General features: G+C 52.4%; 2 protein-coding genes across 10 annotated transcripts in view; one reads left to right on the top strand and one right to left on the bottom strand.

Moving 5' to 3' along the window:
• Window positions 1-15,151, top strand: part of KDM2B (lysine demethylase 2B) — a 155,983-nt gene that overhangs the window by 44,387 nt on the left and 96,445 nt on the right. For all 9 annotated transcript variants that reach the window (XM_050747866.1, XM_050747862.1, XM_050747871.1 and 6 more), the window contains 3 exons: window positions 1,307-1,400; window positions 2,996-3,149; window positions 14,198-14,313. In XM_050747866.1, the coding sequence (XP_050603823.1) occupies window positions 1,307-1,400; window positions 2,996-3,149; window positions 14,198-14,313 (364 nt within the window). The remainder of the gene's footprint in view (window positions 1-1,306; window positions 1,401-2,995; window positions 3,150-14,197; window positions 14,314-15,151) is intronic.
• The window catches only part of PSMD9 (proteasome 26S subunit, non-ATPase 9), a 405,206-nt gene that overhangs the window by 382,371 nt on the left and 7,684 nt on the right, over window positions 1-15,151 (bottom strand). The gene's annotated exons all lie outside the window — the stretch shown is intronic.

The raw sequence follows: 15,151 nt of genomic DNA, 5'->3' as shown, positions 1-15,151 counted from the left end.
GCAAGTGGCAGGGAGGGGTCCCTGGCACCGTCATCTGCCAGGCCTGGACTTGGAAGCCTTCTCTGTGTCCCCTCCTCCTTAAGCTCTGCCCCACTCCTAGGAGGGCAGCCGTTGGGGGAGGAGGGGAGCCCTGGGTTTTTCTGCGAGGAAGGGTGGGCTCTCCAGCCCTCCATGGCACTGAGAGGGGATGGCTGCTGGCCGGTTCCTGCTTCCCCTGGATGCACTCCCCCGCCCCAGCCTCCAAGGTCCAAGTTCTTCCTCCTCCTCCTCTCCCTCTGTGCCTGGCCACCACCCCCAATTTAATTTCTCTTAAATTCTTTACTTGTTTATAACAGCCTTACTGAGACATAATTCACAGACCATTCACCCATGTGAAAGTGTACAATTCAACGGGTTTTAGTATGTTCACAGAGTTTTGCAACCACAGTTAATTTTAGAACATTTTCATCACCCCAGAATGAAACCCTGTACCCATTAGCAGTCATTCCCCATTGTCCTGCCCCCCAGCCCCTGACACCCACTAATCTGCTTTCTGTCTCTATAGATTTGTCTACTCTGCACATTTTGTGTACGTGAGACCAGACACCGCGTGGTCTTTTGGGGCTGGAACCCCCCCTTACTTTTCTAGCTGCATTGCTTACTTGGCAATCAATTGCAGTTTTGTTTTTTGTGTGTGGTTTTTTTTGATCATTTAACTTTTCCTGTGCATTGCTTCTTTAGGAGTGTCCCATAGTTAGGGGCAGGGGTCTTCTACATTCTTACGCATTTCTCTCAAGGCCAGAGCTGGCTCGGGGCTGGACCTCTGGTTGAATGAATGAGGAGATGAATGGGGACTGGTAATTGGCAAGCTGTGCAGGTGGTATACAGCTGAATTCCAGGGGGCCCAGCTGCTACAAAGGGGGCTGGCAGCTTGGGAGAACTGCAGGTATCCAAGTTGTGAAGGAGCAGAGAGGAAGCCTCTAACTGGGGGAGGGCAGAGGCAGGGCAAGGGTAGAAAAAAACCAGTGTTAGGAACCTGTAAAGTAGCCTGTGGGTTGCCACTTCTCGAAAGAACCTGAAAACAAGCATATCGCTCCCAGCCTCCGGGGTAGGTAGGCGACCAGTGCTTGAGATTTGTCACCTGATCACAGGGGCTTCCCCCGTGGGGAACTCCGATTACATTTGGATTTTTAAAGAAGAAGAAAAGAAAATTCCCCAGCGTCAGCGTTTATAAAAGGGCGCCAGTTCAGGACCTCTGAAGTCCTTTGCTTACCTCTTGTGATTTAGATCTTGACTTGTGTTCTGTCTCCCTGCCACTGTGCTGCAGGTACTGTCTGATGAGCGTGAAAGGTTGTTTCACCGACTTCCACATCGACTTTGGAGGCACTTCCGTTTGGTACCATGTTTTCCGGGGTGGGAAGGTGAGTTTCAGTTGCCTTTAACTTTCTATGCATCTCCAGCTGTTTGTGTGGGGAGAGGCTCACTTACCTTTCCCCCTCCTCCCGCCTCCCTCCTCTGGACAGCCCTGCCCCAGGAGTACTTTCAGGATTAAATTTTTTTTTTTTTTTTGAGATGAAGTCTCACTCTGTTGCCCAGGCTGGAGTGCAGTGGTTCGATCTTGGCTCATTGCAAGTTCTGCCTCCTGGGTTCACGCCATTCTCCTGCCTCAGCCTCCCGAGTAGCTGAGATTACAGGCGCCTGCCACCATGCCTGGCTAATTTTTTGTAGATTTAGTAGAGACGGGGTTTCACTGTGTTAGCTGGGATGGTCTCGATCTCCTGACCTTGTGATCCGCCTGCCTTGGCCTCCCAAAGTGCTGGGATTACAGGCGTGAGCCACCACGCCCGGCTTTATTTTTATTTTTTATTTTTTATTTTTTATTTTTAAGAGATAGGGCCTTGCTCTGTCACCCAGGGTGGAGTGCAGTGGTGCAATCACAGCTCACTGTAGCCTCCACCTCCTGGGCTCAAGTGATCTTCCCACCTCAGCTCCCGAGTAGCTGGGACTACAGGGATACACCACCAGGCTCAACTAATTTATGTATGTTTTGTAGAGACAGAGTTTCAGCACGTTGCGCAGGCTGTTCTCAAACTCCTGGGCTCACGTGATCCTCTCGCCTCGGCCTTCCAAAGTGCTAGGATTGTAGGCGTGGGCCATGGCTCCTGGCCCAGGGTCGCTCCTTCCCCTAGAACCACCTCCTCCTTCTGGAGGGCAAGGTCAAGTTCAGCCCTTTTACATCACATCTAGACACCCATGCAGGCCTGCTCCGCTCACCCAGTCCGGTGTTCTAAGCCCCTTTGGGCCAGATTTGAAGCTTGGGTTTGGCTTGAGAACGACCAGCATTCATCTTCCCTGGCTGTCTTCTCAGCTCCTGCCCGGGGACCTTCTCACTTCAAAGTCTAGTTGCCAGCACCACCTGCCTCCAGGAACATTTTGCACTGGGGACAGAATGCTAAGGGTGCTCCCTGTGTCTGCTTTTGTTGTGTGTCCACGTGGGGATGGAGGTGGGTGCTTCTTGAAAATACGCCTGTGCCACCCTGCTTGGCTGGGTCTGCATGTGCGTTTGTTGTAACTGAATGTGTTGGAAGAAATTCTGGGAGGAAGTCAACCCACTTGATTCCAGATGTTTTTCCTCCTTCTCCAAAGTGTGCACAAGCTGCGTTTATTTACTGGGCTATTTTATCTTACAACTTAGGAAATTCCCTTCCTCTCCTTCCCCCACCTCCCAGACAAGCCTGTGGTTCTGGAGAAAGCATGTCCCACCCAGTCCAGGAAGTACTCCCATCCTGGGATTTCAGCAGGAATGGAGGTTCCCTGAAGGTGGGCACAGCCCTTCCTGCTTCCCTAGAGGCTCTTTGGACCTGGCCTTGCAGAGGGTCCAGAGAGATGGATCTGTCCATCTCTCCACACCCCGCCCCTTCTCTCGCCCCCTCTCCTTCCCCAGGCAGGTGGGGCCCTTTCTCTGGATCTGGTCTGGGCCTGGGTCTCCAGCTGACTGCCTGTGTTTCCTCCCAAGATTTTTTGGCTGATTCCTCCAACGCTGCACAATTTGGCGCTGTACGAGGAGTGGGTGCTGTCAGGCAAACAGAGTGACATCTTTCTGGGAGACCGTGTGGAACGATGCCAAAGAATTGAGCTGAAGCAGGGCTACACATTTTTCATCCCTTCCGGTAGGTTCCAAGGGGCTCTCTCTGGGCTCCCCGAGTCTGCTGGGGCCTGAGCCATGGTTTTAGGCCCTGGCTCTGGACCTGATGGGTTTGACAGGCCATTGGCGGTCCCAGGGGAGCCAGCCTTGGACTGGAGGGAAAAGCCGGGCAGGTTTCCCCTCACATCCCACCTGTATCTACCACCTGTGGGCTGGAATTCTCTCTCCCTGGAGAAGGCCTTGGGCTCTCTCAGGGGAGACTTGAATGCCTGTGCAGGACTTCCTGTGGAGATTTGCATGTTGGGTAATGGGGGTGGGTTTGCCCTGAGGCAGGGTCTGGGGAAGGGCTGTGCACGGCCTCCGGTGGAATTCTGGATTGGTCACTTGGGGGCTGTGACTTCACTTCTTCATGCCTCGGTGTTCCCATCTGTAAAATAGGATTAAGATTTCCACAGGGTGGTCATGAGGCCTGAGTGAGCTAAGACCTCCTTGCCTCCAGTTCATTGGAGACGAATTAAGGGCTTTTGGCTGGTTCCTGGCTCAGTCACTAGTGGATGTGGCTGATGACCTAGGGGTCAGGGAATTATCTCTTATGTTGCATTAATGGAAGCATTCTACCTAGGATGAGGGAGGTGATAGTCCGCTGTGTTGAGGGAGGGGGTAAGGCCACACGTAGGAGTTGTGTTTTTTTTTTTGAGACGGAGACTCACTCTGTCGCCCGGGCTGGAGTGCAGTGGCCAGATCTCAGCCCACTGCAAGCTCCGCCTCCCAGGTTTACGTCATTCTCCTGCCTCAGCCTCCTGAGTAGCTGGGACTACAGGTGCCCGCCACCTCGCCTGGCTAATTTTTTGTATTTTTTAGTGGAGACGGGGTTTCACCGTGTTAGCCAGGATGGTCTTGATCTCCTGACCTCGTGATCTGCCCGTCTCGGCCTCCCAAAGTGCTGGGATTACAGGCTTGAGCCACCGTGCCTGGCCGTGCTGTTTTTGTTTTTGTTTTTGTTTTTTTTTTGAGACAGTCTCGCTTTGTCACCCAGGCTGGAGTGCAGTGGTGTGATCTCGGCTCACTGCAACCTCCACCTCCCGAGTTCAAGCAATTCTCATGTCTCAGCCTCCCAAGTAGCTGGGACTACAGACATGCGCCAACATGCCCAGCTAATTTTTATATTTTTAGTAGAGATGGGGTTTTGTCATGTTGTCCTGGCTGGTCTCCAACTCCTGGCCTCAAGGGATTCTCCCTCCTTGGCCTCCCAAAGTGCTAGGATTACAGGTGTGAGCCACCGCGCCTAGCCTATGGGAAGGAGGTTTTGTTCCTCGTGGTCATTGTACTTTGGAGGTTAAATCACCCTGAAGTGGGGTGTGGGTGGGTCTGGAGACCACATTAGGTGAGATGCGTTTGAAGGAGGAATTGGGTTGCTTTACCTGAGAAAGTGAAGGCATATAGTAACTTCAGTCAGCCAGGTGAAGGACTGTCTCCTGGAAGGAGTATGGCCGAGTGGTGTTAGAATAACTTGCTCTGTTAGGTAGTGAGCTCCCTGTCACTGGAGGCATGGAAGTAGAAGGTAGATATGAATGAGTCAAGGTGATTGCAGAGAATCTACAACTGGGTGGAAGCTTGGACCAGACGATAGGAGTATCCTTTGAGGCCACTAAGATATTTCTGAGAGTTGGGCTGGAAGCTGACCTTAGGTCTGGACATCAAGCCCTAGTGGTGGTTGTAGTACCAGTTCCTGCTATGGGGATGGGGCCTGCACTTCGCTATTAGGGAGATTTGGGATTTGAAAGTGGCAGGGTTTAGTACGGGGATGACTTTGTTACCATGGCCCCAGGTCTGTCCTCAGACCTGCTTGGCTCAGGGAAGGGGCAGGCCCCTGCTTGGGATGGAAGGGATTGCACTTGGTGGTCAGCGTTTATGGGGACCCCCTGGCAGATGTGGAGTGGAGACTCGGGAAGGAGGTGGTATCCTCCTTCTAAGCTGTGCTCAATCCACTCTGCAGGTGTTGCTGGATTGGCCCTGGATTCAAAGGATGGCTGGAAGGCTCTTGGCCTTACTGCTGACTCTCTTTGTGACATTAGCTGGTCTCTTCCTCTCTCTGCACCTCAGCTCTCCCATCTCAACAGTGGGGGTGGGGTGGAGCTGAACTCTGGGACACTCAAGTTCCCTCCCAACCCTGTCCTCTGAGCCTTACAGGCCTTCAGTCTCTCTGTCCAGCCCTTATGCAGAGCTGGGAGGTGGCTCATCACTTTCCCGCTGTGTGGGACGGCGTGGGTGTTGATGTTGGTGACTTAAGCTAGCTGGGGGAGGTCTTGAGAAGCCGTGGCAGCAGGGGTGTGGGCGTGGCTGTCTGTTGAAGGCAGGAAGAGGAAATGTAGATTTGAGATGCTGCAAGCCGAAGTCAGTTAGGTCCTGGCAAAGACTTCTGGCCCGAAGGGTTATGCGTTGAGATACCAGGATTTTTTTCCCTGGAGTTGTGGGAAGTACAAAAGGGACAGTTGGAATTTACCACCCTCTGAGATACGGGCGTGGTGTAGGGTGGGAGGGTGCAGCATAGTTCAGCGGTTCCCAGCCATTGATTTCATGGACCAGTGAAAAAAAACTTAGGAACAGATACAGAGTTGCCAACTTGTAATTTTGCTAAACATGGGCATTAAGATCAACAAACCCCATGGTCTATTCTGACACTAAAAAAGTTACAAGTATAAAATGTCAGAATAAAGGATAGTACTTCAACTTTGATAGTTCTTCTCATTCTGTTTCCAACCAGTGAAAACTAAAGGACCAGAGACTGGGGGTCCACTGACCTAGATGAGTAATTTTTTTTTTTCTTTTTCTTTTTTTTTTTGGAGATGGAGTCTCTGTGGCCCAGGCTGGAGTGCAATGGCAGCATCTCAGCTCACTGCAAGCTCCGCCTCCTGGGTTCACGCCATTCTCCTGCCTCAGCCTCCCGAGTAGCTGGGACTACAGGCGCCCGCCACCTCGCCTGGCTAATTTTTTTGTATTTTTAGTAGAGATGGGGTTCACCATGTTAGCCTGGATGGTCTCGATCTCCTGACCTCGTGATCCACTTGCCTCAGCCTCCCAAAGTGCTGAGATTACAGGTGTGAGCCACCGCTCCTGGCCTTTTTTTTTTTTTTTTTTTTTTTTGAGATGGAGTCTTGCTGTGTTGCCAGGCTGGAGCGTGGTGGCATGATCTTGGCTCACTGCAACTTCCGCCTCCTGTGTTCAAGCGATTCTTCTGCCTCAGCTTCCCCAGTAGCTGAGATTACAGGTACACGCCACCATGCCCGGCTAATTTTTGTATTTTTAGTAGCAACGGGATTTTGCCATGTTGTCCAGGCAGGTCTCGAACTCCTGGGCTCAAATGATCTGCCTGCCTTGGCCTCCCAAAATGCTGGGGTTACAGACGTGAGCCACTGTGCCCAGCCCCTAGATGAGTATTTTAGGTCTTCCCCAGGCCTGGGGATTCTCTCCGGCATTTACACCCTCTGAACCACATACAGACACACATCTGAGATTCATGGTACTTGACTTGTGGCTTTGCGGAGAGAGAGAGTCTTGGGAAACCCAGGAAGGGGTTTGCAGCTCCCTGGATGGGAGCTTTTCCATACTGAAGTGGAGAATCGAATTCTGGCGTTTCCCGCCTCTGACCTGAGTTTTCATCACCACAGTGTGACCTTAGGCACCTCTCCTCCTGCCACACTGACCTCACACCTCCCAGTCCGTGGTTCAGGGAGTCTTCAGTTCTCTGAAAGCTCACAGGATGCTGATGGTTTAGGAAGACTTTCATCATAAAGGGATGCTGGATTTTGTCAAATGCTCTTTCTGTGTCTATTGAGATGATCATATGATTTTTTATTTTTAATTCTGTTTATGTGGTGTATCACATTTATTGACATGTGTTTGTTAAAGCATCCCTAGTATGAAACCCACTCGATCATGGAGGGATTATCTTGTTGATATGCTGTTCGATTTAGTTAGCTAGTATTTCGTGGAGGTTTTTTGCATCTATGTTCATCAGGGATATTGGTCTTTAGTTTTCTTTTTTTGTTATGTCTTTTCCTGGTTTGGGTATTAGGGTGATACTGGCTTCATAGAATGATTTAGGGAGGATTCTTTCTTTCCCTCTCTTTTGGAATAGTGTCAACAGGATCGGTACCAAGTCATCTTCGTTTTGTTTTGGTTTTTTGTTTTGGTTTTTTGTTTTGGTTTTTTGAGTTTTACTCTTGTCGCCCAAGCTGGAGTGCAGTGGCACGATCTCGGCTCACTGTAACCTCCGCCTCCCAGGTTCAAGTGATTCTCCAGCCATAGACTCCCAAGTAGCTGGGATTACAGGCATGTGCCGCCATGCCTGGCTAATTTTTGTATTTTTAGTAGAGATGGGGTTTCATCATGTTGCCCAGGCTGGTCTCGAACTGACCTCAGCTGATCCGCCCATCTTGCAAAGTCATCTTTGAATGTCTGATAGAATTCAGCTATGAATGTAAGGAAGACTTTATTTATTTATTTATTTATTTATTTATTATTTTTTCATTTTTTTGAGACAGAATCTCACCCTGTCGCTTAGGCTGGAGTGCAGTGGGCATGATCTCGACTCACTGCAACCTCCACCTCCCAAGTTTAAGCGATTCTCGTGCCTCAGCCTCCTGAGTAGCTGGGATTACAAGTGTATGCTACCGGGCCCGGCTAATTTTTGTATTTTTAGTAGAGACAGGGTTTTTCCATGTTGGTCAACCTGGTCTCAAATTCCTGGCCTCAAGTGATCCTGCTGCCTCAGCCTTCCAAAGTGCTGGGATTACAGGCATGAGTCACCGTGCTCGGCTGCCAAGGAAGATTTTAAATGGCGTTATTCTTCAGGCTTTATTCCTAGGTAATCTAGGAGAGCTGCCTGGAAGAGGAAGACTGTTGAAGGTGACTGAGGAGTAGAATGACCTGGAGAAAGGGGTTTGAGCTTGCCCTGCTGAGCTGGCCATACCTTGATGAGGCAGAGGAGGTGAGAATACAGCGTCAGGGTCAGGACATTAAGGCCACAGTCAGCAGTGCCTAGGGGTCACCAGGTGTTAGCGTTATAATTAGCAGTAAGGAAAGCTGGAGGTGGAAGTTACCCCCGGGGAACAGGAGATTGGAAACTTTTGAGTACCTGGGGTGAACCAGGTGATGTCTTTTTCCTCCAACTCCACCTGGCCTATGGCAGCAGCCTGGCCACATTGGCGGGCTCGGCCTCCCCACTCTGACTGTGCCAGCCTGGGTGAGCTATAGTTAACAGTTATAAGCAATGAACATTTACAAATTTTATTTTATTTTATTGAGTCAGGGTCTTACTCTGTTGCCCAGGCTGGAGTAGCATGGCTTGATCCAGTGAACATTTTATGTACATTATTTATCTTCTCTGCAAGCATTTATGGAAAAATTTAATATTCCCCACCTATTTAAAAAAAAAATTTTTTAGGCCGGGCGCAGTGGCTCACACGTGTAATCCCAGCACTTTGGGAGGCCAAGGCGGGCAGATGACGAGGTCAGGAGATCGAGACCATCCTGGCTAACATGGTGAAACCCTGTCTCTACTAAAAATACCAAAAAAATATATATATATTAGCCGGGTGTGGTGGCGGGCGCCTGTAGTTCCCAGATACTCGGGAGGCTGAGGGAGGAGAATGGCGTGAACCTGGGAGGCGGAGCTTGCAGTGAGCCGAGATTGCGCCACTGCACTCCAGCCTGGGTGACAGAGCAAAAGACTCTGTCTCAAAAAAAAAAAAAAAAAAAAAAAAATTTAATTTTTTTTTTTTTTTTTTTTTTTTTTTTTTTTTTTTTTTTTTTTGAGACGGAGTCTCACTCTGTCACCCAGGCTGGAGTGCAGTGGCCGCATCTCAGCTCACTGCAAGCTCCGCCTCCCGGGTTCACGCCATTCTCCTGCCTCAGCCTCCCGAGTAGCTGGGACTACAGGCGCCCGCCACCTCACCCGGCTAGTTTTTTGTATTTTTTAGTAGAGACGGGGTTTCACCGTATTAGCCAGGCTGGTCTCGATCTCCTGACCTCGTGATCTGCCCGTCTCGGCCTCCCAAAGTGCTGGGATTACAGGCTTGAGCCACCGCGCCCGGCCCAAAAATTTAATTTTTGAGACAGAGTTTTGCTCTTGTTGCCCAGGCTGGAGTACAATGGCACGATCTCACGATCTCAGCTCACTGCAACCTCTGCCTCCCGGGTTCAAGCGATTCTCCTGCCTCAGCCTCCTGAGTAGCTGGGATCACAAGCATGCGCCACCATGCCCAGCTAATTTTTGTAGTTTTAGTAGAAATGGGGTTTTACTGTGTTTCCCAGGCTAGTCTTGAACGCCTGACCTCAGGTGATCTGCCCATCTCAGCCTCCCCAAGTGCTGGGATTACAGGTGTGAGCCACTGTGCCAGGCTAAGAAAAAATTTAAATTTTGTTTTAGAGACAGGGTCTTGCTCTTTTGCCCAGGCTGGAGTGCAATGGTGTGATCACAGCTCATTGCAGCCTTGCCTTGACCTCCTGGGCTTAAACAATCGTCCTATCCCAGCCTCTAGAGTAGCTGGGACTACAGGCATGTGACACCGTTTTTTTTTTTAAACAAATACAGAAAATACCTAAGGCCTAAGATCTCACAGTGACCAGGTCAGAGTAAGAACCCAGGTGTGCCTACTTTCTTTTTTTTTTTTTTTTTTTTTTTTTTTGAGACGGAGTCTCGCTCTGTAGCCCAGGCTGGAGTGCAGTGGCCCGATCTCAGCTCACTGCAAGCTCCGCCTCCCAGGTTCACGCCATTCTCCGGCCTCAGCCTCCCGAGTAGCTGGGACTACAGGCGCTGCCACCTCGCCCGGCTATTTTTTGTATTTCTTAGTAGAGACGGGGTTTCACCGTGTTAGCCAGGATGGTCTCGATCTCCTGACCTCGTGATCCGCCCATCTCGGCCTCCCAAAGTGCTGGGATTACAGGCTTGAGCCACCGCGCCCGGCCGTGTGCCTACTTTCAAAACACACATTCCTAAGTATACCTACCTTGAACCCCAGTAGCTTGGGAGTCAGGAGACTTGGGATCTGGGCCTCCTTTTTGACTCTGTGACTATGTGTGAACTATTTGCTTATTTAAGAAACTTCTTCTTTTTTTTTCCCTGAAGCGGAGTCTTGCTCTGTCACCCAGGCTGGAGTGCAATGGCACGATACAGTGAAACTCTGTCTTTTGAAACTCTGTCTCAAAAAAAACAAAAACCAACAAAACAACAACAAAAGAAATATCTCCATTTTTAAACATGGGGTGGTGTGAAGTAATTGGCCCCTGATCCCAACTATGAGGTCCTTGAAGGGAGAGGCTATCCTCACTTCATCTCAGCAGCCACAGGGCCGTTCCTGATCCTGGCCCGGTGCAGGGAGTTCACTGATGTCAGTGAAGGAAGCCAGGGTCCGATTGGGTTGTGGGCATCTGTGAGGTGCCTCGTGTCGAGTTCTGAGACCTCTGTGTTTATTCCTGCCAAAGTCGCAGAGATGGAGGCAGATGTGGGTGGGGCCTTTGGATTCTGAGTCCTGAGCATCTTGGTTGTTGGTGAGACTCCACGTGCCCCCGCTGCCCTTCTTGGACCCCCTCAGGTCCCAGAGAATGTGCTGCTTTGTGGATCACTGGCTTCCCATCCATGACCGCATCTGTCCCTGGTTGCTTGGCCTGAATAGCCTCTGTTTATTGCCTTCATATTGTCAATGACTCTGGCTGGAAGCTGGAGGCAGATGCCAGCGTCTCCAGCCCAGGCAGCAGCCCGGGAACACCGGCTCTCATGCTTCCTGGGCTGTCAAGAGGCCATCAGGGGCGGTACGGATGGGCCCACGAACGCTGTTATTTCCACGCCTCCTTCCCGAGGGAGGCGTGTGGGTAATGAAGCAGATGTGAGCAGAGCTGGGGGAGGGGACGTGGTGGTGGCTAATCCAGGGGTGGCTGCCTGACCCACTCTTGAGGCCCTGCTGGGAAGGGGAGTGGGTAGAAGCTTCTAGAATCCCTTGAGCGTCTGGGCGTGCAGATCCCCTGCCCCCTCCTTGCAGCAGCAGCCTCTTCTGTGTTCCTCTTTGCTCACGCATCAGGGCAACAGATGTAAGTCAGGTGTGTCGGCCTCTGCACCTGCCAGGAGAATAGGGAGAGTCCAGGGCTGGTAAAGATGGATGCACGTGGGCACCATCCTCTACCAGAGCCCTCATGATCGACTGAGACGACCACAGATACCAATGCCAGTTGCTTATATGTGTTCAGGACTTGCTCAGCAAGTTCCCCAGAAGGGAGGGGAGTGGAGGGGACAGGCTGGAATCCCAGCCCCTGGACTTGGGCTTTCTGCAGAGAGGGAGGTGGACTTGTGAGGCCGTATAAGACGCACCTGCATCTTATATGCACCATCCTCGTTGCCTGTACAACTAGGAAATGTTGCCAGGATAATGGGGCTGACAACAGTAACAACATTCAATAGCATGGTTCCACTTGGTGGAACATGGAAATGTTGAGGTCAGCCTGCAGGCAGCAGAGGCAGGAGACTGAAGTGGATGTGGAGACAGAGGCTCTTTCAGGGCGGCAGCCATGCTCCTGTGCAGAGGAGGGTGAAGGCGGTAGGGTGGGAAGCTGGGGAGCTCGACAGCCACTTGCAACTGCACACCTGGTCAGCACAGCAGCTGTCTTTCATGGCCCACGCCAGAGGCTCTGGAAGCCAGGCACAGAATGAGGTTCCCTAAAGCAAAGCCCTCGTGCTTTTACTGGGCAGCACTGGGCTCCTGGTGACGAGCTTTGCCTTGCTCTCCCCTGAGGATGGCCAGCTCTGTTCCATGCGTTGCCCTGGTGGGGAGAGCCAGCGGCTGAGTGTCCATTGCAGATGCCAGCAGTGGCCTCACAGTCTGTGCTGTCTTCCAGGCGGTAGTGTTGCTCCCAGCAGCGGTGACCACCCATGACTCAGGGCTGGCGTGTTTCATTGGGGGAAAGAGACTGGAACCGCTCGGGCTTGGGGGGCAGGGGCAGTTGCTGTAATTTTCCTCAGAGCAAAAGAATAAAGTGCATGGCCGGGAGAGGAGGGGACAGCGGCCTCCAGGGCCAGGCCCTTCAGGGTGCAGGGTCTTGGGGTGCCGCCACCCTTCCCTCTCCTGCACCCTTCCCCCAGCCGACCCTCCTCTGTCCTTCACTGTGAGTCGCTCCGCCTCTGTCCGCCCTTGTCCTTATTTCTCTCTGCATTTCTCCTTTTGCCTCCCCTCTGTATTTCCCTGCCTGTCCCCTGGGACTCACAGGCCTGTGCGGAGCCATTAATGCAGCGGCAGCTGTACAGCGTGGTGGCTAAAAACGGAGCTGCTGTCGCTTGCCAGCTGTGATTCGTTCAGCAAGTGACTTTCCCCTTTGTGCCCTCAGTTTCAGCATCTGTGAATTGGGGTTGATTCTCCTCCTGCCCATCCCCTAGCCCCACGCTGTGTGACCCGGCAGCCAGGAGCCACACACATGTCACCTGAGTACTTGCAGTATGACCACTGTGAATTGCAATGCGTTAGCTCTGTGTCCCAGTGAATGAGGGGCTTTCTCCCAGCCTTCATGGACCATGCGGAGCCTGACTTCCCAGGCTCAAAATCCTGATAGGTGACTTCATTTTTCTGTGCCTCACTTTCCTCATCCGTAATTTTTGTTGTTTTTGACTCTGTCCCCTAGGCTGGAGTACAGTGACATGATCTTGGCTCACTGCAACCTCCACCTCCCGGGTTCAAGGAATTCTCATGCCTCCATCTCCCAAGTAGCTGGGATGATAGGCATGTGCCACCATGCCTGGCTAATTTTTGTATTTTTAGTAGACACGGGTTTCGCCATATTGGCCAGGCTGGTCTCGAACTCCTGACCTCAGGTGATCCTTCTGCCTCGACCTTCCAAAGTGCTGGGATTATAGGCATAAGCCACCGTGCCTGGCCCTCATCTGTAAATTGAGGTTGAACATAGTATACACTTTTTAGGGATTTCATGAGAATTAATGAGTTAAGGCCCAGAAAGCCCTTAGACCACTGTGCCTGGCACAAGGTGGGCCCTCTATTGTCCTTTTTTCTTTTTTTTTCTCTTTGAGATGGTCTTGCTCTCTTACCCAGACTGGAGTGCAGGGGCATTATCACAGCTCACTGAAGCCTCAAACTCTGGAGCTCAGGTGATCCTCCCACCGCAGCCTCCTGAGTAGCTGGGACAACAGGTGTGCACCACCATGCCCCGCTATTTATTTATTTTTTTAGAGATGAGGTCTTACTATATTGCCCGGGCTGATCTCAAACTCCTGAGCTCAAGGTCTTCGCACCTCAGCCTCACAAGTGCTGGGATCACAGAGGTGCACCACTACACCTGGCCCTGCCTCCATTTCCCTTGTGATGGTGACTGTGTCTGGCTCCAGGCTGGGAGCCTGAAGAGATGGAAACCTGCAGCTCCCAGCCGTGAGAAGCTGCAGGAGAGACTTACCAGCAGCCAGCAGCCCGTGGGGCAGAGTTGACGGCAGAGCTGAGGGGGGCATGCAGGCATTGTGTGACCAAGGAGACTGTGTGGAACGGGGCCTGGGTGGAGTGTGATGACAAGAAGATGGACTTGGGCGGAGGAAAGTGCTTGGGTCCTGCAGCTCTGGCAAGACGTCAGTCCTTCGTCATGGTTCCAAGCATCCTTTGTGACCCCTGTGGGATGGTGGGGAAAGGCTCTGGACGTGTGTGCCACCTGGGAGGGGAGGCAGGACTCCCTGGCCCGCGTGTAGGTGGGGAAAGGGCCTGCCTCTCTGCTGGCCATTGCAGCCAGGTCCCCGGAGGAAGCTTTTGTCATCACAGTCCTCAAGAAGTGGGGGCTGATCTGCAGCTTCCCGGCTCCTGACTTGAGCCGGGCAGTGGCTGCTCAGGGCTGCAAGTGTGAGTCTTCTCGGCGACCCAGGCCTGGGTGTTCTGCAGCAGGCATCGCTGGGCACCGCTGCTCCAGCCCCTGGCTGCTCTTCTCCACTCCCTGCGCTCTCCTGCACGCTCGCTCTCCCTCCCTGCAGCCTTGTGAGGTGTGGGAGCCCACAGGGGCCAGCGACTCATCCTCTCCTTGCCCTTCCCACCCCAGGTTGGATCCATGCCGTCTACACCCCTGTAGACTCTTTGGTATTCGGCGGAAACATCCTGCACAGCTTTAACGTGCCCATGCAGCTGCGGATCTACGAGATCGAGGACAGGACGCGGGTAAGAAGGTTCCCTTCTCTCCTCGCGTGCGCGCCCGGCCCCTGAGCACTGCCGGTGCTCCGTGTGTGGGACAGGTCATGCTGAAGTCCTCCACAGTTGCCCCTCTCCCTCCCGCTTCCTGCCTCAAGCTGGCCTCAGTTCTGGTTCTGCAGGGCGGGGGGCAGGGGAATGCCCGCAGGAGCCCCACCCGGAGGCCCTGGAGTTTCTGTTCACCTCCAGGTTGGGGGCAGCCAAAACCCCCTTGGGGAAGAGGAAGTACCTCTGAGAAAGCACCGTGAGATTTCAGGGACCCTGCCTCTTCCTCCTCCTCACATGGAGAAAGTGGTGCGAGGGATTGGGAGATTTGGTCACTGTTATTTGGAGGATGGGTGTGGATCTTGGAAGGGCCTGGCCTGGTCCGAGGTCAGGTCTTGGCTATGTGTTTTCCCCAGGGACCCCAGATCTGACTGGGGAGAGACCCTGAGGAAGCCAGTGTCTGAGTCCCCCTGGGTACTGTCTCTGAGCTAGTCTCCATATGTGCTGGGGACGTCCCTAGTTCCCTGGGGCTGAGGCTTTTCTCTGCCCTTGATGGGGACGGTGCTAGTTTCCCACACATCAAGTTTCCTTTACTCACCCCACGTCCTAGGACCAAGGGCGGAGGCTCAGGTAACCGATGTATGTCCTTTGCTCCATGAGTGTCCCTGAAAAGGACAAGTGGCCCGACCTTGCCACCGCCTTTCTCATGCTAGGACTTGATCACGTGTCCCCAGGCACGTAAGACAAGTCCCAAACTGGGTAAAAAACTGAAGACTTGGGGCCGGGCTCACGCCTGTAATCACAGCACTTTGGGAGGCCGAGG

The sequence above is a fragment of the Macaca thibetana genome, chromosome 11 (genome assembly GCF_024542745.1).
Source record: "Macaca thibetana thibetana isolate TM-01 chromosome 11, ASM2454274v1, whole genome shotgun sequence".
Lineage (NCBI taxonomy): Eukaryota > Metazoa > Chordata > Mammalia > Primates > Cercopithecidae > Macaca > Macaca thibetana.
Note: the sequence above shows the minus strand (reverse complement) of the source record. Positions and strands in the feature narration are given on the sequence as shown.